A 26,360-nucleotide genomic window follows, 5' to 3' on the forward strand; every position below is an offset into this window, starting at 1 on the left:
GGTGAAGAATCGCATCGATGTGGAGCGCGATCGAAACAATACCGTTGAACTGGGTGAGGAGTGCGCACCGAAGGAAATTCGGTTCCAAACCAGAGCGCAGGAAACACATCCGAGCCCGATGGCGGGAAAAAACTATCTGAGGATGGAGCAGATGCCCATGCGCAATGTGGTCCAAAGGAGGAGTCACCTATCTCGTGACTTACAAAGAACTTTTCAGGACAACAACAAACTGCAAACATCCAGGCCCAACACTAGGTGGCGATCTATGCACAGTGTGTAATTTGCTGCTCATACGCCTCGAACAAACCTTTTTCGAATTTCAAAAAGACTTTACCATATTTTTTACAGGTTTGCTGCAAGACCTCATTTTAACTTTAAATAAAGGTTTGTCCGTCTATTTAACTTTTTTTAAATATTAGTGTTGAGTCGAGTAAATAGCGGCCCAGGACTGCTGCTGACCAGGGGTCCGCATGTTAAGGTTAGGAGGGCCGCATGCGCCCCCGGGTTGTACTTGGAGCATCACATGCTTAGCGCTTGTAAACGCCAAACTGCTGGAAATTAAATATTTGCTGTTTCTGGAGTTAGATTTTCTGGATTGTATCCTGAGGCAACATTACTGAAACATTTGCTTTGGCATCATCTGAAGAGATCCGCACAAATCGGCTCTCTGAAAATCGTGAGTTTTCAAGAAATCAGAATCACCTGGTATAGGACTTCCTTTCCTCTCCTCTTTCTTTCTCAAAGCAGCACAAAGATGTTTTTCCACCAAGCACACAAAATTGTCTCAGTGAGAAAATGCAAAAATGGTTCAGACTGATGGACTGTGGTGGTGGGATGAGCAGATGATGTATGGAGTAGAAGTCACCAGATTTTCTGAAAGTCTGTTATTTCCACTGACTGAACTTGAGAAATGTTCCAGTATGTTTCTACATAATTGTGGAGAATGATAAAAAAATAATCATTTGACTGCCCCACAAGAGATATGTGTAGAAAAAGAATCATTGGTATGTATTCCACATCCTGACATTCCGCGGGTCAACAGGAAGTTCAGGGGTCATTTCCAAGTGTGGCAACAACTATTCCACGTCAGACTCATCCCCTGTGCCCTTAAAAGGAGTAAGCCAAGGGCAATTCCAAGTCATTCCTCAAGTCATTCCTCAAAGGCCTTTTCGGCCATCAAGGATAGTCTCATTTTCTTCACAGGCTGTAATGCTGAAATAAGTGGTACCAATGCCACAATGTGATGGCAAAGCCTGAAGCAGCACCACAAGTGGAGGAGGCACCAGTCCTGGCGACGGAGAAACAGGTGGAGTAGAAGCAACACCTTGTATTGGCACGATCAAGAGACTGACCAAAAGGGCCCATTTAGGATTGTGAGGATAGGCTTCCTTCAACATTTGACATTTTGGCTGCCTGAAGTTTTCAAAATGTGAAAGGCTACTTGAATGAGGAGCAAACTGAAGTTGCAGCTTCCCTAGTAATGGAATGTGATTCTCAGGCTAGAAAAACAGTTTTTTTTTTACTTTTTTTTGCTCATGTTTCTAATGATGATTCTGTCCAAATGAAGCGACTCTGGTTTATCAGATCCATGAGAACAGCTCTTCATGTTCTGGCTAACAGCAGAGTGGAAAAGGATCAAAATGTTCTAGATAAGCCCTTGGTTGCTTCCTGAGGCACATTACACAAACACTAGAGCCTTGAGATTGCCTAATACACTACTGCATCATAAGTGTGGATCAATTATTGTGTAATGTTTGCAGCCATGGAAGGCAAGCAATCCAATATCTTGATACCTTTGTATATTAACAAAAAATGTAAAATAAACCAACTGGAAAATAAACCGAGAAAATTCAGTGACAATTTGTTCATCACGTCCTCAGTGGTACAGACCACAACGATCAATAGAGAAAACATAATAGTAAGTTTCAGAAAGATGAGTATTTAATGACGGCGCATGAAAGAAACAAGTCTCCACAGAAAATGACAGGAAACATATACAATTGATTAAAGGGGAGGGAACCATAGAAAAGAAAGACATATATATGTACCCAAGAGTGGCTGTAGATGGATGCAACTCATTATAAGGTTTCAAAAGGACATGGCTTAACTAAGCACAGTGACAACATCAACTCCTCTCTGTGAGACAAAAAAGAAACTTAGAGGGGCTCTCATCAGAAAGTATCTTAAATGAAGGAAAAAAGGATGTCTTGTGTGACACTTTAGTAGTTACTTAGGGAAAATTCTGTCCATTTTGTAATATCAAACTTTCTTTACAAAGTCAGAACTGAACTACTTCCACTGGAAAATCCCTTTAAATGTGCTACTTCTGTCCAAGGACATCTGTTAAAGTAAATAGCTCCTCCCTGAGAAAAGTGTGAAATATGAAGACAATATATAAATGTATTAAGGGAAATTCTAAAGCGAAAATAGTGATGAAAGTGCTATATTAAAAAACTTTTAACACCATTTTCTGTATGCTTCAACCATAGATACGAGACAACATCCAAATAAAAAAATGGGAAAACAATGCTTGAACATTTAGTGTATAAATAGTCATACTATATGGACCTGACATCAAGAGAGATGAAATGCATGTGAATATGGAACATCCTGTGCTAGCTAAAGGTTAAGCTTCCATTTGGACTACTGACATAAAAGGAGCAAATTGTCAAATATTTAAATAGAGCTGTTAGGATGAAGAATACCATCTGAAGTTGCTGTTTCCTTTGCAAAATAGACTTAAGTTTTTCTTGTTGCTTGAGGTACGATTTAACCACTTCTTCCATGATTTGCCCCTTATCATCTTCACAACTGGTGTCAGTGTCAGCAGAATGGCACGAGCTCTCAACTCCACTGCATCGGACTTCTGAATAAAAGTTAAAAAGAATATTATCAAAACTAGAATCCAAACTATATTTTCAACATGATTTCTTTAAAAACACACAAATTCAAATGTTGCATGCATAACTTTGGTTAAGGTGATAGGTTTTGAGATTAGCAATAGAGAATTGAATACAGTAACACTCGCTTGTCGAAAGGATCAGCTTTAAGGTGACTGCGGAATAGTCCCTCTTTGAGTTCCATCTAAACAGGAATCTTCATTTTGGTACGGCACAGAGACTCATTCTGCCTTGTATGCTATATGATATACCTACTTCGGATGTTTCTGACTTATATAGATGGCGTGCCTTTCGTGTTCTTAATCTGAAACAGTGCCCTAGGGATGGGTCACTAAGTGAGGCGCACGCAAACTTTAAAATGGTTCTCGTGAAAATGATTGACATTTAAGGGAAGGTGTGCTCCCTGACCTAACTTTTTTGTTGCTCACAATATTACGTCCCTATGAAGGGAGCACCCCAAAGTCGACGAACAGAGTGGAATTAAGATTAACCGGAGACAACTGAAGATTCCACACCAAGACTTTTTTTCCAGCTAGTGAAGCCTTGATGACGTAGTTACGTCACACTATGTATATGATGGGACTGTTATACCGGTATTCTGCACTTTGGACTTTGTTCGTAATTCAGTGATTGTTTACATTAGTTGTCAACATTAGTTTAATTATTCAGGACTGGTTAGTAGCACACGGGTGTAACCATAAGCAAGGAAAGCGAGTACTTCCGGGTGTACGAGAAAAATCAGGGGATACGTATGCAAGGCGGATTGATTCTGTGGGGGTGTCAGATCGGGTGGCTGATTCTCGATCAGTAAGGTGCGGTATGATAACGGTTTATTCTTGGGTGCAAGGACAGCAGTGAAAGCGCGTTACCAGAGGGGTGTGAATGATATGGCCCAGAGAAGGGCACTATGGGAGTTGTAGTAGTATTAATGCGGTTTAATTGACGTTGCGGATTGGATGATGATTACAAACACGTGAGAGTGAATACTGGTTATTTAACGAGCGAGTGGAACGGAGAACGATTGAGCAGATTGAACGAGCGGGTGAAAGACGCTGACGGTTGAATGGAGAATATGGGCTTGTGTGCAGCGAAGGTGAGAAGGATACTTGATGTGTTAGTATTAGGATGTTTTTTTCTACAGAGGTGGGTTAAGACTTGGGGAGTACCGCGGGGGAGCACTTTAGTTTCATAGACTTCTGTTGACAAAGCGGGAGGGCAATATTTTTATTGGTTTGCTGATACTTTTTCTATGTTTAAACTGCACATTTAAATGCGCACAATTGGTATAGCAACTCTTATTGTATTTTTTCAGAAAACCCCTGACGAAGAGCTTAACGCTCGAAATGCATTGGGTAACATCTGCACGACCTACGTTGTTGTTTATTTTACCACGTGCCGCTGTTTAAAAGCCTGGATTGGAAAGCAGCTGCATTTGAAAATGTGCAATAAACAACCATCTGGAATTTTCACAGTCTACGTGGTACTATTAAAGAAAAGTTTGTAGAAATAAGGAAACAATAGTGAAGTTGGATAAATTATGGGTGAAAATAAAGTACTTGAGGGGAAAAGGTCCCTTTCACACGCTGTGCGCAAGCTCGGCGCGCCAGATGGCGTGCCTTTCGTGTTCTTAATCGGACTTATATTTAGCCATTATTGCATATACCATGTGTACTGTATGCTTCCTGCATTGCCTGAGAGAATTTTGTTTAATTAAAAGATGTAATACTAAACAGGAATCTCCAGGTGTCAAGGTAGTTGAAGAAACCCAATCTACATTAACCTTAATGTCACCACCAGAGCCCTGGCTTTTACTTCTCCATCTAAATGGATAAGAACAATTGTTACTTACCTGTAAACAGGTGGTTCTCCAGTATTGGTGTCTTTCATAGATTCACATGCTTGAATATTCCCCGTCGTCGGAGTGGGAGTCCCACGATAAATAAAATAGCAATAAATGCTAAATATATAATAATATACAATAAATATATATATACATAATAAGGAAAAACCCAAAAAATGCATACAATAACCATCTGGTACCTAACCAAGAGTTTCCACATAGGAATGCATGGGGAAAAAGAAGTTCCAATGCAGCCTATCCTTGTCATTATGTTAGTCCAAACTGCAGCCAATCAGGCGCCAGCAGCCCTCTAGAACCTTCTCCTCAGAGCTCAAGCCCTCAGATTTTCGTAGCACAAGAGTGACCACAGAGTCTATGAGGAGAAGCGAGCCTCTGAGGGGAGGATGGGAGGGTCGCATGTGAATCTATGAAAGACACCAATACTGGAGAACCACCTGTTTACAGGTAAGTAACAATTGTTCTTCTCCAGTATTGGGGTGTCTTTCATAGATTCACATGCTTGAATATAGAATAGTAAGCAGTCCGTATCCGAACACAAAGTTTCCAGGATGCAATGTATACACAAAAGGTTGGAATCAACAGGTGTAAATCCATGTCATAGAAGTTATAAAACTATATGTATACATAGAGAAGACATGCATAAGACTGGAAACCATAGGAGGAGGGTAGAACAGAGGCTCACCTTATTGAAAAAGATTACGGAGCACAGCTTGTCCCACTGCGGTATCCCCTTCGGCCATGGCACCCAAATTGTAGTGCTTCGTGAACGTGTGCCTGCTGGACCACGTGGCAGCTCTGCAAATCTGATGCAATGGAACTCCGGCAAAGAGTGCAGTCGAAGAGGCCACAGACCTGGTAGAGTGGGCTCTCACTGTAGACTGTAAAGGCTTTCCCGCTTTCTGATGGCAGAAAGCAATCGCCGAAGCCACCCAGCGGGCTACTGTAGGTTTGGTGACTGGTCGCCCTTTTTGAAAACGGCCATAGGCCACGAAGAGCTGATCTGATTTTCGGAACTGGGCCGTTCTGCTGATGTAGAACTTTAAACATCTTTTAATGTCCAAAGAGTGCAGGCGTTGTTCCGCAGGTGATTGCGGATTGGCAAAGAAAGACTTCAGTATAACAGGTTCATTAATATGGAAGTCTGACGGCACTTTTGGAAGGAAAGTAGGGTTAGTGCGTAAAAGCACAGAATCCGGTTTGAACTGTAGAAATGGTTGTTTAATCGTGAAAGCATGCATATCACTCACTCGACGTGAGGACGTCAGTGCAAGTAAAAGCGCAACCTTCCAGGTGACATACTTGAGATCTGCGCTATGGATTGGTTCAAACGGAGCAGTCATTAATTGTGACAGGACAATGTTGAGGCGCCACTCTGGAGGAGGACGCCGAACTGGTGGAAAAGTCCGAAGAAGTCCTTTGAAGAATTGACGTATCAATCTGGATGAGCATAAGGAGGCGGAGCCATCATGGCGGAAGCGTGAGATTGCCGCCAGAAAAACTCTTAAAGTTGCATGTGACAAACCCGACTGAGCCAGATGGAGAAAGAAAGGGAGGAGCTCAGCGGGCGTGGCACGCAAAGGATGTACCCCGGCGTCTGCACACCAGTGGCAAAAGCGTTTCCACTTCAACTTATAGGTTTTTATAGTTGATGGAGCCCTGGCCTGAGCGAGGATGTTACGACACTCCTGAGGGATGCTTAGATGTGCAAATTCACAGTGCTCAGGTTCCAGGCTGACAAGCTCAGGGAAGAGGGGTCCGGATGGTAGATTTGACCCCTGTTCATGGAGAGAAGATCCATTCGAGGATGAAGAAGAATGGGTTTGCATTGAGACAGGAGTAGCAGCTCTGAGAACCACGCCTGTCGTGGCCACCTGGGAGCAATCAGAAGGATGCGGCAAGGCTCTCTCCGCATCTTCCAAAGTACGCGAGGCACTAGAGGGATCGGAGGAAAAGCGTAGGCGAAGAGACTCGACCAATCCATCAGAAGGGCATTGCCTTGGGACCCTTTGTGGGGATGCCAGCTTGCGTAAGCGGGGCATTTGCTGTTCTCTGGAGTCGCAAAGAGGTCGATTGCAGGGAATCCCCAACGGTGAAAGACCATATCGAGTGTTGGCTGGTGGAGTTCCCACTCGTGGCTGGATGATCGGGATCTGCTTAGGGAATCCGCCAGGAGGTTGGACAACCCCGGAAGATGTACTGCAGTGATTTGGATTTGATGATTGATGGACCAGTCCCAAATCGCCTCTGCCAGGCGGGATAACACCGGAGACTTCGTTCCGCCCTGCTTGTTTATATAATGCATGCAGGTCGTGTTGTCCGTTTGTATGAGAACTGACTCTCCCTGCAGCACTGGTTGAAATGATTTCAGGGCCAGAAAGATAGCCATCAGCTCCAACTTGTTGATGTGCCAGGTCTTTTGATGGAAAGTCCATTTCCCTTTCACGGACAGGTCTTGGAGGTGAGCTCCCCAGCCCTCCAGGGAGGCATCCGTCGTCAGTGTTAGATCTGGGGTGTTGGACAGAAAAGACATGCCTGCTGCTAGCTGGTGTGGTTGTGCCCACCATCTGAGCGCCTTCTTCATGGGAATGGTGATGGAGACCTGATCGTTGAAGGAACCGGTGACCTGACGCCACTGCTTGTCCAGAGCCTGTTGGATAGGTCGCGCTCGTAGTCGGCAATGAGGGACAAGAGCGATGCATGACGAAGCCATCCCCAAAAAAGACTTCAACAAGCGGACTGAAACGCACTTCTTTGCGAGAAGTAGCGAAACTAGCCGGAAGATCCTCTGTTGACGTTCCCGGGAGACAAATGCTTTGGCTAGGTTGGTGTCCAACGTTGCTCCTAGGAAATCTTTGCAAGTTGTTGGCTGCAATTGAGATTTCTCCAGATTGATGGACAGACCCAAGGAACGGAATACTGTCTGGCAGATTGCAGTATGATGTAGAAGTTGTGCGCGGGATTGTGATTTCAGAAGGCAGTCGTCGAGATATGGGAATATCTGGATGCCTTGAAGACGAAGAAAAGCCATGACCGGAGCCAACATTTTTGTAAAGACTCGGGGGGCTGAACGGAGGCCAAATGGAAGGACCCTGAATTGGAAATGAAGGTGCCCCACCTTGAAGCGCAGGAACTTGCGATGAGCCGCTAGAATTGGGACATGGAAGTAGGCGTCCCGGAGATCGATGGTAGTCATGAAATCTCCGACTGAGAGCAAACGCAAGATCTCTGTAAGCGTGAGCATACGGAAGGTCTGGTCCTTGAGATAATGATTGAGTGCTCTCAAGTCCAGTATTGGTCTCCATTCTCCGTTCTTTTTGATGACGAGGAAAAAACGGGAATAAAACCCCTTCCCTCTCTGCGACTTTGGCACAACTTCCACCGCACCCTTTTGAAGGAGAAGGCGAACCTGATGAAATAGTTCTTTGAGGTGCGGAGGTGGTGGTCCGGAAGGTGGCGTTGGAGGAGGTACCTCGACAAATTCCAATGCATGGCCTCTCTTCACAATGTCGAGTGCCCAACGGTCCGTAGTAATGGAGGACCATTGAGAACCAAACAGAGAGATTTGACCTCCAATTCTCCGTTCGACAGAGGAGTCATTGACGTTTGTTGGATTGACCTCTGAAATTAGACTTCCCTCTGTAAGTTCTGGCAGGCTGCTGACGGGAAGACTGCTGGCGGTTACCGGTGTAACGCTGGTTACCTTGGTTGAAGGACCGGTATTGACTGCTTCCTCCACGAAAAGTGGACGTAGTGCCACGTCCTCGAGCACCCCGAAAGGGCTGCTTCTTAAACTGAAGGGTACCCAAAGCACGTGCAGTGTCCGTGTCCTTTTTAATGGATTGTAGCGCTTCATCAATATGCGCTCCAAATAATGACTCGCCGTCATATGGCATATCTAGGATTCGTGCCTGAACTTCCTGCCGAAACGAAGTCGAGCGTAACCAACCCTGGCGACGCAGAACGGCCGCTCCAGCGAGCTGGCGAAAACCGGTGCAGGCTACATCCACTGCTCAATCTATAAGTTCTTCTGCCGTCCTCTCTCCTTCTTGCAGAATTTTCTGTGCTTCGGCCTTGGAAGCATCTGGGAGTAACGCTATGTAGGCGGCCATGTCAGCCCAAGCCTGACGATCATAACGGCCTAAAATGGCCATTGCGTTAGCTACTCGAACTGTTGTAGAGGACATGGAGGAAAATTTTCGCCCAATAGCATCCAGGCGACGGCCCTCACGGTCCGGAGGAGCAGTGATTGTAGACGCCGGATTCTTTGAACCCCGTTGAGCTGCCTGCGTGACGACAGAGTCGGGCTTAGGTTGACCTGTAAGGCATGCTGGAGATCCTATAGGAGCTTTGTATTTCTTTTCTAACCTTGGCAGCTGTGCTGGTAAAGAGTTTGGCGTCTTCATTATTTTCTCCCCTTCAGACCAGATGAAATCTATAATCGGGACTGTGTGGATCTGTTTCAAGGGTTGGTTTTTGAAATCGTATAGGAAACAATCTTCCTCTCGGTGTGCTCGTGGCAATTTGAATCGCTGTGCTGCCCTATCCATTAACTGGTGGAAGCCCGCGATGTCTACTGGAGGAGAATCCGCTGCAGGCACCTGAGAAGGAGATGGTGTTTGAGCACGATAGTCATCCCACTCCGCCAAATGTTCCTCACCATCCTCATCTACTTCAGAAACTTCACCATCTTCACGCTCTGGAGGATTCTCGTCATCATCATCCTCTGGATAGATGGTAGTGTGAACACGAACTGATGTAGTTCGGTGAACAGTTACAGGCGACGCTGGTTGAGGAGGAGCCAGAACCGGGTTAGAAACTGGATTTATTACTGATGGGACCGTTGTAACTTGTGGCGTTGGTGGGAAACGCCGATTGTAGTCTTCCAACATACTTTGGAGGTTTGATATCATGGAGATAGGCAACATCGCAGTTGGAATCTGAGTGTGAGTTGTTTGATGTTGGCCATAAACATCTTCCTCGTCGTTACTGAAGTCTTGGCACTTAATATTTAGATCCGAAAGACTGTGAGCTTGGCCATCAGACTCTTGATCAGAATCAGTCGCAAACAGCGGAGATGGAGGATTAATCATCTCTTGCTCTGTAAGAGTCTCGAACTGTGGTTTGCTGGACTGCAAGGGCAAAAGAGGCATTGTAGCAAAAGAAGAGGCCGGCGTCGAAATAGTGTCCTGCGTACGCGTCGACGGCATGACATCAATTGACTTCTGTGATGGGATCGACTTGGATGCCATCGTCGACGAGGAGACCGTCGACGGAGCAGTCTTCAACGGTATCGATGGAGTCATCGTCGACGGAACCTTCACTTTCAATGTCTTCGTCGACGGAGTCATCGTCGACGGAATCATCGTCGACGGAGTCATCGTCGACGGAGCGGTCGTCGACGGAACGGTCGTCGACGGAGCAGATGGAACAGGTCCCCTCGTCGACGGGATAGCCGTCGACGGTGCGCTCGTCGACGAGAGCGTAGACGGAGTCAAAGCCTTCACACCTCTAGTCGACGACGACCGGGTCGTCGACGAGTGAGCTTTTTTCGTCGATGAAGATGAAATAGGAATCACAGAAGACACAGTCTTAGAGCTGAGAACCACTCTCATCGACGATGAAGACGTCGACGCTAAAGCCGACGACGATCCAGAGGCCATCGTCGTTGTGACTGTCGTCGTCGATTTGGAACCAGAGACAGCCATTCTCGTCGACGGAGTAGAAACTCCCGTCGTCGACGGCAAATCCGTTTTCCTCACAGAAAAACTGGACTTTGAAGCAGAAAGAGCCTGAGAGCCATGTCTCGTGGGCCCAGACGTGGTAGGCAAAGGTGAAGACACCGCAGGGGTCATTGTGAGGGAAACTTTCCTCTTTTTAAGAAATGGTGAAGGCACCTCCTGCACACTACCACGTTTAGAAGCTGCTTGAGAACGGCCTGACCCAAGACTTTCAGGGTCAGAAATTACATTATCTTTGTCTTTAAGCCTCTGAAGCCAGACAAGTAAACGGCCTTCTCTGTCCTTTTGAGTTTTCTCTGAGAATTTTCTACATAGTTTACAGGTACCCACTTCATGGTCCGGGTAAAGGCAGTAAATACACTTACTGTGTGGGTCATCATGAAATAATCTCAGCTTTCCACATGAGGAACAAGCCCTGAAGAGAGACTTCTTACTTGAAGACATTTTGGAAGAAACTGGAACACTTGATGAAGAAAACTGAGCAGAGCTCAGGGAGACTCCCTTACACACGACGTGCGGTAGAAAATCTGAGGGCTTGAGCTCTGAGGAGGAGGTTCTAGAGGGCGCCTGATTGGCTGCAGTTTGGACTAACATAATGACAAGGATAGGCTGCATTGGAACTTCTTTTTCCCCATGCATTCCTATGTGGAAACTCTTGGTTAGGTACCAGATGGTTATTGTATGCATTTTTTGGGTTTTTCCTTATTATGTATATATATATTTATTGTATATTATTATATATTTAGCATTTATTGCTATTTTATTTACCGTGGGACTCCCACTCCGACGACGGGGAATATTCAAGCATGTGAATCTATGAAAGACACCCCAATACTGGAGAAATTCTCTTCCACTACTCAATGATTTGAGAACCACCATTTGCTAATTTTTCACTTTAGGCTATACTTAATACTGTTGGTGGATATATTTTCAAGCAATTTGTATGCAAGGACAGTCCCAACTACTCATGGTCCTCATAAACTAGAGTGCAATACTGTAAATGTGATGCAGCAGCTTTCTCTATATGCACCTACAGGCTGTGCTCTGCAGTTTATTAGCCGTAGGAAAATCCTTTGCTGATTTGGTAGCAACAGCTTTTGCATCCTCTTCCGCCTATGACTGGATCTGCACCCTTACACTAACAAATAGCCTGTCTGCTTTCACTTTTCCTGAACAATGGCTTGCTCGCTGGGCTTCTTCTAGCCACCTTCAGGGTGCTCCATAGTATAGCAATCGGTGTATTATTAAGGCTGTGCATTAGATATTCCAGAATTATATTCAGCATATATGTTACGTAAAATGAAACTAAGAGCAATGCCCTCTGAAAGATAACTAGTGACACTCCATCCAATGCATGGTTGCTGGATTATTCTGGATAGACATCTATCTGCACATTTGGTAGGAATTTCCATGAAAGTCACAATAAGTCTATACAAGAATACTGTTGAGGAGGGTATGACTTAAATGAGTACTAAGGTTACCGGATAGGATTAAGCCCTTCAATCACTGCTGGACCACATCCTGTGATTATCCTCATGATAACCTGCCTAACGAACAAGTTACTTACCTTCGGTAACGATATATCTGTAAGAAACATTAGTTAGTGTTAGATTCCTTACCTTAGAATATCCCCAGGCGTCAGTCTGGATCCGGAAACTTTTGCGTAGCAGTACCCTTGCGCGTCGGTAGGCGTCGTCTGCAGGCGTCCCCTGCGGCTCCGCGTCCGTCGTCTGCGTCGTGCGCCGTGATGACGTCGCTGGAGTACATAGACGCCGCCTCCGCGCGCTGACGTCAGTTCTTTGTACACAGCTTTTCCACGCCAGAAGACGCAGAGCCATGAGAGAACCAACACTGGTGCCATTTGAAACTAGGGCCCTGAAAGGGATGTCCTTAACCCTAGGTATCAGTTCGCAGAACGGGGAGGATGGGTGGGTTCGGTAAGGAATCTAACACTAACTAATGTTTCTTACAGATATATCGTTACCGAAGGTAAGTAACTTGTTCATCTGAAAGAAACACGTTAGTGTTAGATTCCTTACCTTAGAATAGATACCCCAGCAATACCAACCCCGGTGGTGGGTCTGCGAACCAATACAATACTACACCAGAAAGTCCTGGAGGACAGAACGGCCAAAGAAGCCATCCCTCCGGACTTGACTGTCCAGGCAGTAGTGCCTCGCAAAGGTGTGCAGCGAGGCCCACGTAGCCGCTTGGCAAATGTCCTGCAAGGGGACTCCCCGGCCCAGGGCAGTAGTAGCCGCCGTGGCCCGAGTGGAATGGGCCCTCAGCCCAACAGGAGGCTCCTTCCGAGCCAAAGAGTAGCACGCTTTGATGCAGAGAACGACCCATCGAGAGATGGTCCGTTTACAGACCGACCTTCCCTTCTTCGCACCCACGTAGCCAACAAACAGTTGGTCATCCACCCGGAACTGGTGTGTGCGATCCATGTAAAATGAAAGCGCACGTTTTGGGTCCAGACGATGGAGCCGCTCTTCATCCTTTGAAGGATGCGGAGGCGGGAAGAAGGAAGGGAGGGTGATGGCCTGCCCGATGTGGAAAGCAGAAACTACTTTGGGCAGGAAAGAAGGTCTAGTCCTCAGAACCACCTTGTCAGGATGGATGGACAAGAAAGGAGGTTGGACAGAAAGAGCCTGGAGCTCACTCACTCTCCTGGCAGAGGTGATGGCAACCAGGAAAGCCGTCTTCAAAGTCAGGAGACGAAGAGGACAAGAATGAAGGGGCTCAAAGGGAGCACACATCAGAAAGGTAAGAACCAGGTTCAAGTCCCACTGAGGCATCACAAACGGAACAGGTGGATACATGTGTGTGATGCCCTTCAAGAATCTCGTTACAATCGGGGACTTGAACAAAGAAGGCTGATCAGGAAGCCTTAGAAAGGCTGAAAGGGCCGAAAGGTAGCCCTTGATAGTGCCCAGAGCAGAGCCCTGCTGGGCAAGAGAGAGAAGAAACAGAAGAACCTCGGAAAGAGGGGCAGAAAGAGGATCCACAGCCTTTGCTGTGCACCATGCCACAAATCTGTTCCACCGACAGGCGTATACCGACTTTGTGGAGGGACGCCTGGCTGCCAGAATTACATCACAGACTTCAGGAGGCAAGTCAAATGGCCTCAACTGCCGCCGCTCAATCTCCAAGCATGGAGGTGGAGACTGGACAGGTTCGGGTGGAGGACCGTCCCCTGCTGCTGCGACAGAAGGTCCTCCTGAAGGGGCAGGCGGATCGGGGGACCGACCGACATGCTGAGTAGCTCGGGATACCAGTACCTTCGAGCCCAGTCCAGAGCCACAAGGATAACTTGGGCCCGGTCGCGCCTGATCTTCTTCAGCACTCTGGGCAGAAGTGGTATAGGCGGAAAGGCGTATAACAGACCGCAACTCCACTCGCGCCGAAAGGCGTCGCCGTGCGAGTGCCGTCTTGGAAACTCCAACGCGCAGAACTGATGACATTGCGCGTTCTCTTCTGTGGCGAATAGATCTAACCAAGGCTCTCCCCATTTCTGAAAGAGGCCTTGCGCCACGTCCGAGTTCAGACGCCATTCGTGATCCATCGAGCACCGACGGCTGAGTTCGTCCGCCCTGGCGTTCAGAGAACCTGCCAGGTGTTGAACCGTCAGAGTCACCCCCTGACGTTCCAGCCACTGCCAGAGGCGCAGAGCCTCCTGGCAAAGGGTCCACGACCCCACCCCGCCTTGTTTGTTGCAATACCACATGGCGGTGGTGTTGTCTGTGAACACCTGCACTACACTCCCGTTGACAAAGGGGAGGAATGCCTTCAGTGCTAGACGAATCGCCCGCAGCTCCAACAGGTTGATATGGAGCCGGGACTCCGCCTCTGATCTCCGCCTCTCCCAAGTGGCCTCCCCAGCCCTGGAGGGACGCGTCCGTCACGACAACGTGCTCCGGTTGGGGAAAGGAGAGGGATCTGCCTCTGACCCAATCGCGGTCCATAAGCCACCACTGCAATTGTCTCGCAGTGCCCTCCGAGATCAAGACGTGGTCGGACAAGTTGCCCTGATGCTGGGCCCACTGAAACTTCAGGTCCCACTGCAGAGCTCGCATCCGCCACCGGGCGTGATGCACCAGAAGGATGCAGGAAGCCATCAGCCCCAGCAGCCGCAGCGTCAACCTGACCGAAACCCGGGATAGCGGCTGAAAGATGGGAATCAAAGCCTGAATATCCCGGACCCGCCGTTCCGGAGGATAAACCCGGAACTGCGCCGAGTCCAGAACCGCTCCGATGAAAAGGAGCTTTTGAGAGGGACACAGGTGTGATTTCGGCACATTGATGGAGAACCCCAAGCCGTGCAAGAGGTCTGCCGTCATCTGGAGGTGGTGGACGACTGTCTGGGGCGAGCCCGCCTTCAACAACCAGTCGTCTAGGTAGGGGAAGACTGAAACCCCTAACCTGCGCAGATGGGCTGCGACCACCGCCAACACCTTTGTGAACACCCGTGGGGCGCTGGTAAGGCCGAAGGGGAGTACGATAAACTGAAAGTGCTCCTGGCCTACCGTGAACCGCAGGTAACGCCGGTGGGCCGGCAGGACAGGGATGTGAAAATACGCATCCTGCAAGTCCAACGCTACCATCCAGTCTTGCGGGTCTAGAGCAGCCAAGACCTGAGCCAAAGTCAAAATCTTGAACTTCTCCTTCCGGAGGAAGCCGTTGACGTTCCTGAGATCCAAGATAGGACGTAGGGCCCCTTTGTCCTTCTTGGGTACCAGAAAGTAGTGGGAATAGCAACCACGTCCTACTTCTGGCCCAGGAACGCGCTCGATGGCCCCCTTGGCCAAGAGGGCCGTAACTTCCTCCTGCAGAAGTTGCAAGTGGTCCCCCGACACACGGTGGTTCTGCGGTGGCATGGCTGGAGGAGTGGTCTCGAAGGGGAGGGAGTAGCCCCTTCGGACGATTTGCAGCACCCACCTGTCCGATGTGATTGTGCACCAGCGGGCGTGGTGATGGCGAACCCTGCCACCCACTGGCGTCACGTGGGTCTGAAAGCACGGACTAGGAGGATTTTGAGGCAGATGCTGCGGGGGGGGGATGTGGCCTGACCCCGCCGTTGACCCCGACCGCCCCCACGGCGGTTTCCACGGCCGCCACCGCGTTGAAATGATTGCTGCGGTGCGTGGCTGGCAGCACGTGTGGGGACGCCCCTTCCGTGGCCACGAAAGGAGCGAAACGAACCCGTTTGCTGGCGCTGGGTCGAGAGACCTAAGGACTTTGCTGTGACCCTGGAGTCCTTGAAGCGTTCCAGCGCGTGGTCCGCCTTGTCACCAAACAGGTGACAGCCATCGAACGGCATGTCCATCAAAGTATTCTGGACATCTGCCGAAAAGTTGGCGGATCTCAACCAGGCGTGGCGACGAATCGCCACCGTCGTGGACATCGCTCTGCCTAGCGAGTCGGTCGTATCAAAACCACATCGAATAGAATATCTAGCTGCATCTCGGCCCTCAGCTACAGCTTTGCCGAGTTTTGCCCGCACCTCCATGGGGCATTCTGGCAGCAGTTCCGTGACCGTATCCCACACAGAGTGGGTGTAGCGACCCAAGAGGCAAGCGGTGTTGCAAGACCGCAGTCCTAAACTCAGGGACGAGAAGACCTTCTTGCCATACTGGTCATACCTCTTCGATTCCCGGTCGGGCGGGGCCGACGGGAATGCGGACTGGGAGGTAGAGGCCTGGATCACCAGACTCTCAGGGGTGGGGTGGGGTGGGGTGGGTGGACAGGAACTTGGGGTCGTCCGGACAAGGACGGTGGCGTCTGGCCACGTTCCGATCAACAGGCGCACCTGAAGAGGGCCTGGACCACGTGCCCAACCGAACGTCTGATAAGACTTCGTTAAACGGCAGCAGAGGCTCCTGTGGGCATGACCGCAGTTTGAAGACCTCAGTGAGGATGTTAGGCCTCACGGCCGCGACGGGGAGCTCAAGGTTTAAGGCCTTGGCAGCCCTCATCAACACCACTGAATAAGCAGCTCCCTCCTCCGATGCCACGGAAGGAGGAGAGACAAAGCCAGGGTTAGGAGAGTCATCCAAACCACTGGCGTCCCCCAAATCACCTGTCCAGTCCATGTCATACTGGCACTCACATGACAGAGGGTCCTCAGACCCCTCCCAGCCCTCACCGTACTCCACATCATCACCATAGTCGTCAACCATGTAGACCGGCTCCACGGGGTCGACAGGCCCCATCGGCGTCGAGCCCGGCGTCGAGCGACGCCGGTCCGACTCCGCGTCCGGATTCGGTGAGGGTATGGGGACGGCGCCGCCCGGAGCCGGAGCCCCGGTGCCGCCCGAAGCCGGCACAGAGGAACCGGCGTCGCGCGGGGACGGTGTCGGGGGCAACCCCGATGGAATCGGCGCCGGAGTGGTTGGACGTCCATCCGGCGTCGACCCTGAAGGCCCTAGCGGCGCCGGGGCCGGGGCCGGAGCACCCGACGGCGTTGAGGCAGGGTCAGCTGAACCGCTAGGGCCCCCGGACGGGTTCACTGGGCCCGTAGGCGCCGTGGAACCCTCCGGAGGAGACAGGGCCCTCATGGCCATGAGGAACGCCTCTATCTCCTCAGGCGTCGCACCTTGCCCAGGGACCTGAGGGTATGGGGCAGGCCGCGCCGGCAACTCCCGCGGAGTCATAGGGTCGGGGTCACCCGAACCCCCGGCCGCATCGCGCGAGCGTCGGGGGGGGGGGGGGGGGGGGGTCGGGGGGGGTCGGGGGTACGATGGCGACGCCCCGACTTCTTGTGTTTCTTACCTGACGAACTCGACGAGTGATGTCGACTTCCGGAGCGCCCGGCGCGGCTCCGCGACCGCTCCCTCGAACGCTCCCTGGACCTCCGGCCGGACCGAGACCGTTCTCGACGTGGGGCCGACACCCGGAGCTCGAGTAGCTTGCGGGACCGCTCTCGCCTAGCTTTGTTAGTCAGAGCTTGGCAATCGACAGAGGAGTCGACATCGTGGTCGGGGCCCAGGCACCGGAGACAGAGTCGGTGATGGTCCGTGACCGACATCGTGCGGTCACAACCGTCACAGTTTTTGAAACCGGGCATCCTACCAGGCACAAAAGATAGATATAAGTTGTAATAAACTTGGTCAAAAGACCGGGTACCGCTCTTCAGATCTGCGTCCACTGGCGCGGAAAAAAGAAGAACTGACGTCAGCGCGCGGAGGCGGCGTCTATGTACTCCAGCGACGTCATCACGGCGCACAACGCCGACGAAGGACGCGGAGCCGCAGGGGACGCCTGCAGACGACGCCTTCCGACGCGCAAGGGTACTGCTACGCAAAAGTTTCCGGATCCAGACTGACGCCTGGGGATATTCTAAGGTAAGGAATCTAACACTAACGTGTTTCTTTCAGATTTTTCTCATACAATCACAGGATTTACGGTTAGTGTTATCAGTACCTTACTTGTACTCTGATATTTATACTTTAAAGTTTATGCTTTTTCTCTTACCCGCATTACTGTAAATTTGCATTGCCAGAGAACTAGCAATTTGGACTGTTAAACAATTTGGACATGGGCGCCCAAAGCCTTGAATTCAGATATTGTAATTCTCATTGAGTTGCTTCTTTGTGCCATCTTAAAGGCCCTTACACAAAAATGGGACAATTCAAACTCTCAAAATGAGCTTACCCTAGTGTTTATTTTTTTATTCTGTAGTATGAGAACCAAGCAGCACTCTACACTAGGGCCGTTCAGTTTTTGGTTTCTGAAAAGAAGCTCAGTGGGGTTGTATGATCGTTGTCAGGTTTCCTTCTGTTCCTCAAGACAGCCTTTCATTAATTCATTTGAAAACTGGTCTGTTCTCCAGAACACCAACAATCTTGTTTTTATTTCCCACCTTGAGCGATTCTCCAGATCTTTTCTTTTAGTTTACAATTTTCTCAGTGCAACCAGGCTCTCTTATCTTGATGTACAAGTGCTTTTGATAGTAGCTTGTTTTTCCTTTATCACCGCCAGCTGGTTTGAAAAGTTTCTATTTTTTCATCAACTTCTATTAATTTTGTTCCAATTTGCCCTACTCCTTCCCCAGTTTCCATCTGAACATTTGATTTCTGTACAGATTCTGGGATCTGATGGAGAAAAAGAAGAAATGCTGGAATGATTCACAGGAGCACCTCTATAGCCAGTAGCCATGTTATAAACCTTATAAGGAACTACCAAAATATAAGGACGCCGAAAGAGATTTTTCTGCTTCATATCTACTGGCACTCGTCTATGAGCCCAATTTAGAGTTCGATCCAAGGTCACCTTCAGTTGCAGAAATCTTTTTGCTGTGGTTTCTGTTTTCAGAATAGATCCCAATGACTCTTTATCTTTAAGCAGCCCTTTCTTGGACTCCATGATTCTTGGGGTAACAGATTGAGCAGCCAGTGACGGTGATGTGCCAGCCCTTTAACCGTCTTTGCTTTTCCCACTGAATATTGCATAGATAGATCGTCTTTTAGGACAGTGTGAGATACTTTTAGCAGCCCTTCGTTTTTAGACAGAAATAGATGAGGTAGGTTTGCTGTTATCTCCTATGCCTGGACTCCGCTTCTTAATAGCCCCATGTTATTAATTTGCTCAGTATGCAGGGTCGCCCGGACTTTTCACCTTTTGTTGGACCCTATTATTTTGCTGGCTATAGAACTCCATGCACTTTACCCTTACTAACCATTAAGTGCCTATGTTCAACCTTCCAACAGGGATTGAACAGGCATACCCCTGACTGGCATTTTTAACTTACCTACAAGTCCCTATTATAATACCTATTATATGGTGCAAAGGTTACCCAGGGCCTGTAAGATAAATGTCACTAGTGGATTGCATCACTCATTGTCCCTTCCACAACAGTGAAAGTGCAAACTGTAGGCCTACCATTTGTAGCCTCGCTGTTACAATTTTAAGCAGCAAGTTCCCGCTGTCAAAATAACCTCTTTCGACATGTCAACATCTTCAAATTTTATAAGACACCCCTATGTAGGCCTTATTGCCCATAAGTGTTTAAAAGTAGGACAAACATGAATTTGAAGTTAAACATGTCCTTACAGTGAAAAAAAAACATCAAACTAATTTCACTGTAGCAAGGCAGGCTGTTCCAAAGGAAAACACTGGGTTACATTATTACATTTGTCTTACTGATTCTTTATTGCTTGATTGATAAAAACCATTGCCATGTAATACTTGATAAACACCTATACAGTAACACATACATATTACATTTAATAATGTTGTTTTTAGGAGTAAGTAGCTAGAATAATATTTAAAATACTTTTGTCATTAAAAATCCAATTGAATGGCAAAGTCATATTTTAAAAAACTAACTTTTATAAAGCTTCCTTTTGCCTGTCTGTGGTTCCTGTAGGCTAATCTGCATTTGCCCCCCTCTTCTGCCAGCAAGTAATTAGCATTTGAATAGGTGTGAATGGATACGAAATACCTCCCAGAAGCAAACAGTTTTCTGACCTGAATGGGCAGAGATCATCCCTTTGAACCTGACAGAATAGGTTGAGCAGGGTTGTGAGCATCCTTTTTGACTTGTGGCAAATCCTGCCTGAATGCCAAATCATCTCTGACAGATCTGTTGGTGTTTTATATATAACATTTGGGGTGCGTTTCAAAGAGGTCTCCCATGTCACAGGCATGTGTTAGCCGAGTCCTAGGCAGGGCCGTTCCTTTGTCACCCCAGCCAGGCAGGTTCCAATCACAGTCGGCCTCTTTTTGACATTCAAGTGAAATCTTGCTGGAGTGTCAATCCCACTTAACTGCTCTACTTGGGTTTTACATACAAAACTTGGGTCATATGTCTAGCTGTGAGAAAAAGATGGCAAAACAATTCTTGGGTATCCACTGTCTGGTTGTTGGAAAACTCTGCTTTGTTCTACCCGACTTCTGTCTCTAGGTTTAGTGGGGGTACAGTGACTACCCTACAATGGATTTTAGTGTTAGATGTAGGAGGACAATAGGATTATCATAGTACACTGGCTAGACACACCCCGCCCTTCAGAGACCAGGTTTAGTTTGACTGAAGACTTCAGCCATCTTGAAAATTACGAAAGTGGGTAGAGTTGGCCGCAGAAACCTTTACCACATTGGTTAAGGACTGCTCAGGAGTCATTTCCATGCACTAGCTAGTTGCCTTCATATCATTACATTACACATGTGCAACCAGGTCATCTTGGGTAACATGACTATATAGTTACAAAATAGTTTAGATATGTAGATCTATTACTACTGCATCCATATCAGAGACAGAAGGTTCTTGCTTGTCACGGTTAATCTGTGGGCCTTTCTTCCAACTGCTCCCTTACTTTTAGCAAAAAACATCTAAAATCCAGCTTGTTATATTCCTCTGTTTATGTGTTGTATTTGTATGTGAATGTGTTGTATTTGTATAGCGCGAACAGTAACCCGTAAGCATCCCGGCGCTATATGCCACTTACTGACTCTTTACTGTCATGCTGTGGACATGTACTCTTTTTCAACTGCAGCAGTATTGTCCCACAAGGTAATAGGTAGTACTGCACTTCTAAGTGCATACTTATCTGTATAGGTTTTATGGAATGAACTCTGAAAGAGAAATCCCCAAATAATGTTCAAATCCACGGTTCATCAATCGTGGCATGATAGTGCCTTTTGTAGCACAGTTTCACTTAATGATGTCCAAGTCGTAAGTGCAGTTCAGCAAATGGAATTGTAAATGACCAATCTTTTTAAAGCATCTTTAATTTGTGGATTTCAATTTGTGGATTTCACTTTCATTATTTTTTCTTTTCTGCACCTTTGTAGGAGCTTACCAGACATCTGATGACTGGGCAATTTCTTGGAAGGGCCAAGGTGGAAAAAGAAATATGCAAATCACACACTCAACTGTCATGAACAGTGCAGCCTGAAAGATGTCATAGGCTCATACAGGAATACTATAACTTTGGTTAGTGAGCAATAGACTGGTTCGGACAACACACAGGTTACACAGGCTAGGAATTCTGACATTGGTAGTCATTATCACACAAATTCAACTTTGAATATGCATTTGGAAATGTGACCACTAAGTCCCCAAAGATCAGCTTCTCAGTATAAGAAATTACATACAACTTTGCAATCAAATATAAGATGTTTATTTTGAAAATACAAAGCATTCCTCAACACGAAAGCTTTATTTCATAGAAGTGCAATTTCTGCCTTGAAATGCCAGCTTTTCGTTTTTAGCAAATATATCTTTGGTGCCCAAAAATCAGTTTGTCAATTTCATTAAGTAATCACATGTACTTGTGCCACACTTGGATAGAATTTTCCTTGCATGCCCATGAATAACCATGTCATAGTTTGACTGCCCATTATATGGCAAGCGCTGCCCCCATTTTTCCAGTGTCAGCATAAAGCCCAGAGTGGACATCATGCCATTCATGCCTATTGTAAGAAGTACTATCATTAGGACAGAGCCCGTATTATGCATTGGACAGGCACCTTTATGACATGGATGCTTACAATATGCCAAGTATTACCAACTCTTAGCCAGCATCAGCAAATTCCCAGGCATCAGCACATCACACCATCTCCCTAATATGCACGCAAGAATGTGCACAGATAGGTACAGAGCAGCACTCAAGGCTTCTTTTTTTTGTTTTTTTAGACTACGAAGTGGCTGCCTTCCACTACTGGCCTAGTGTACAGTGCTAGCTTTATAAGGTACTGTATTCGAAACTAAGACCATTATTATGATGGTAAAATTTCTGTTGGGACAGCTCCCATAATTTGACAATATATTTACCAGATCATGTAATCCTTTAACAAGCCAGGTGGACTGAAATGCATTGAAACACACCAATGATGAAAAAGGGTGCAGCTTTTGCCCGAAGGTTTCACGGATTGAGATAGAGGAACATTGGAGCATTTTTCTCATGCAATATTTATAAACAAATTGAGAAGGACATGGGTCAATGTCGAGCGTATAAGAAAGGAGGGGGCGTGAACAGTGAAATTTAAACACCAGAGTAGATAGGCCTTTGCTCAAAAGTACTCTCAACTGGAACACTTGCAGTGGTGAAGATTTGCTGCAGGTTGGACAGTCTTCAGTCAATGAGGCAGAATTGGCATTTAGTGTGGAGATACCAGACACTGTTGCCTCACGGGATCTAGCAAACACAAAAGACAGGCTCCCTTCTTGCATGAAGCAGCCAGATGCTGCTGCTCCCAACGAGGCACACATATTTCTACCATTCCCTTTAGGCATGTGAGCCTGCTAGAAGTGCCCAATAAAAGAATACGAGTGTGGGGGCAAGTAAACATGGGGACTGTGTACAGCCATAATAGTTGAAAGAATGTAGACCCGCTGTTGGGTTGAGAGAGATTGGGAGATACTCATCCTGATGATAATCCTCATTCTCATCATCTTCCTCCCTCTGATAATTATTCTGATGATCCTCCTAATCGAGAACCTCCTACTGATGATCATTAACCTGCTCCTCTGACAATTCTCCAATAATCATGGTGTTTCGGGTTATCAATCTCCTCTGCCTGATCCTGCTTCTCCACCTTCGTTTTCTCATTCTTCTCCTCATTGCCCTCCTATTTTCAATGCTAATTTTATGCGTTGTTCTCCTGCTCTTAAAAACTCTTTATATCTTCATCATTAACCTGAACCCCCTCCTCATGATTCTTCTCTCTCTGCTATTCTTCGTATGGATACGACTTCATTTCCTTACTCTCTCATCACATGTCCTCATGCTTCTTTTCCACTACTTTCACCTCATACCCATTCGCCCGACGATTCTCCACCTTCTAGTCTTCCTTCTTCTGATCCCCTTCTGCTCCATCTGATCTGTTGTGAGCATACTCCTAATCCTCCATATCCTCACTTGTGCCATAATCTACGCTATGATACCCCAATCGCTAACCCAAAATGTTTGAAACCATGCACTACAAACTGGAGTGCAAACTGAAATTTAAGAAGAACATCTACTTACGTGAGCCATTACAAACAGCAGCGTTCGTTTTTACATCCACTTTTTCCTGCTCCTCCGATGATAAATCTGGATAACAAATGCATCTTTTGTGTTTACTACTTTTTGTCTGTTTATCCATCAGAACTGGAGAAGGCTTATCTGCTTCTGAAACTTTGCTCACTGGTTTTGTAATATCTTTGCATCTTGATACAGAAGACGTCAGGGACACATTTGGGGCCACCACTTTATCATACACATAAAGATAATAGCTAGAAAATAAGATAATAAAATTAGTCATAAATATGGCTGAACAAACAGCTTCCGAAAACACATGGAGCCTGTATTTGGCAAATTTATGTTACCTTAGATTTTTAACAGTGAGATTTTGTCAGGTATCTAAACTTCAGAGAACAAATGTTCCCCCTTAATTCTAAAAAGAGACTCTAAACTTACAAAATACTGCCATATAAACATATGCAACTTAGCAATGTTAACCAAAGATTTTGTACAATGGAAGTAAGGAGTACGCCTTTTACACACACACAAAATTCCACTATTTTAAACACCAAAGCAAATACAAGTATCCAAAGCAGCATTCTCCTACAACACAATCATATTGCATGTTAGGGGAGGATTCAAGGTACCTGAGCAGCGACTGCCAGTAGGCTTCTCATTGGTCACGCAAAATTAGCAGTCCACTTGCCAACTAAGTACTGGGCTGACGCCTTATGCGGGTGCCACAATGGGTGAGACTTTAATTCTAAGAGAAAATAATTACCCTAGATTGTTTTAATCATTGCTGTCAAACTGTAAACATTTATCTATTTAGAGTTTCATTTTTGTTTGCCTTGCTCAACCTAGACCGAAACGCTAGTGGTATGAAATGAAATGAAATGAAATGAAAATGAGATTTATAAAGCGCTCAGGGCAACTGTAGCGCTTTATAAATCTCATTTTCATTTCATTTCATTTCATACCATTTTGCCCTCTTCGAGTACTGCTTTCTGATACTACACTGTACTAAAGTTCATAATTATCGGTTCACTTTCTGCACTAGTCACCTTGAAACTGCGATTCCATCTGCTTCATATGGCTTTGTTCCCTTGCAGAACCAACCTTCCTAAAATGTAGGCAGTTCCACGCCCATGCATTTTAGGTCTCGCTCGGCGAGATTTAATGATTTAGAGGACTTTCAGTAAAGGGCTTAAAGCCCCGCCCCTCTTTCCCATTGGCTGGTGTCACTATTTATGCTAAACGGTGGCCAGCCATTGGAAAAGAGCTTTTTCTGACGTAGACTTTTCTCTTTTTGAGACGGCCCACTTGGACGGGCTCGTCCGATTTCCTTCTGTCGCAAAAGGTTTCTTATATGTATGGGGCCATGTGTTTCAAACACATGGCCCCATAAAGACAAGAGATCGAGGCTTGTTTTGTTTTCCCTCTCGTAGCTGCCCGTCTCGCTGTTTGGGTCGCGCTCGTGTGTCCCCTGCTGAAGGAAGCCGCCTTTCGGTGTTGTTTTTTTTGTATCAAACAACAGGAGCGTAGACCCATCAACCGTGTTGGGATTGGGGTAAAATGTGGTAACAACAAGAGGTATCCCAACTGGTGTTATTAGTAGGCAGTTAATCAGGATATGTATACACTATTATCCACAAGGAAACAAGGAGACTCAAATTGTTTGTAGCATGTGCTCATAGCAACATTTATCTAATTCTTCAGAGATCAAAAGGGGAAAACAGATTAAGCCATATACAGTTGTAACAGCACTGTAATAACATAATTTAAAACCAATTTGTGACAACCCAAATTGCACGTGGTGCTCCTGGTACGTGAGTGAAGAACCGGAGTAGCAGCTCAAGTGACAATGTGAACAGCGTGGGCGGCGCGAACAGATAAGTGCAATAATATATACAGTGAACAATAGGTATGGTTCTGGTTGACTTCAAGAGTTAGTTTGTAGTTGGATGTATTTTTTCATGAACCATTCTGTTAGAGGCGCCTATGGTTGCGCTGGTGTATCGACGACGTTTCGATCCGTATGAGTCCCTAAGTCCACCTGGCCTGCCAATTCCGGCCTCACTCCCACTATAGACTGTCAGCTCTACATGCCGGCGCCTCGTTCATTTCCCTAACATTGCTTCCTTTACCCCGATTTACAGCACTGCTTCCTTATCCAACCCAGTCCTGATGATGATCACGACTGCTACGGATCGAAACGTCGTCGACACACCAACGCAACCATAGGCACCTAACAGAATGGTTCATGAAAAAATACATCCAACTACAAACTAACTCTTGAAGTCAACCAGAACCATACCTATTGTTCACTGTGTATATTATTGCACTTATCTGTTCGCGCTGCCCACGCTGTTCACATTGTCACTCTAGCTGCTACTCCGGTTCTTCACTCACGTACCACGAGCACCACGTGCAATTTGGGTTGTCACGAATTGCTTTTAAATTATGTTATTACAGTGCTGCTACAACTTTATATGGCTTAATCTGTTTTCCCCTTTTGATCTCTGAAGAATTAGATAAATGTTGCTATGAGCACATGCTACAAACAATTTGAGTCTCCTTGTGGATAATAGTGTATACATATCCTGATTAACTGCCTACTAATAACACCAGTTGGGATACCTCTTGTTGTTACCACATTTCGGTGTTGGTGACAGCCTGTGTGTGAGGCGCCAGGCCGAGCTCTGGAGTGACTTTGTGTGCAGGGAAGTGGGGATTTGGGAGCCCTCCATACTTTGCAGCGCCGGGTGGGCTCCTGCTCAAGCATTAAGGTGCGCCTGCGCTGCTCTCTGGTGCATCCCGTGGCCACTTGTGGACCGAGACTCACCTCTCCCCCTTTCACCGATTTACTCCCATGCACGCTCCTGGTTGCTCAGGTGAGCCGCGTCCTCCATTCCTT

At 46.9% G+C, this 26,360-nt stretch overlaps 1 protein-coding gene across 1 annotated transcript in view; it reads right to left on the bottom strand.

Moving 5' to 3' along the window:
* SKIL (SKI like proto-oncogene) overlaps positions 1–26,360 on the bottom strand; it is a 191,236-nt gene that overhangs the window by 87,110 nt on the left and 77,766 nt on the right. Inside the window, exons 4-5 of the mRNA XM_086944293.1 lie at positions 23,468–23,715; positions 2,706–2,866 (exon numbers count right to left, since the gene is read on the bottom strand). Coding sequence (XP_086800419.1) covers positions 2,706–2,866; positions 23,468–23,715 — 409 coding nt within the window. The remainder of the gene's footprint in view (positions 1–2,705; positions 2,867–23,467; positions 23,716–26,360) is intronic.

This window comes from Lissotriton vulgaris, chromosome 11 (assembly GCF_964263255.1).
Source record: "Lissotriton vulgaris chromosome 11, aLisVul1.2, whole genome shotgun sequence".
NCBI classification, from domain to species: domain Eukaryota; kingdom Metazoa; phylum Chordata; class Amphibia; order Caudata; family Salamandridae; genus Lissotriton; species Lissotriton vulgaris.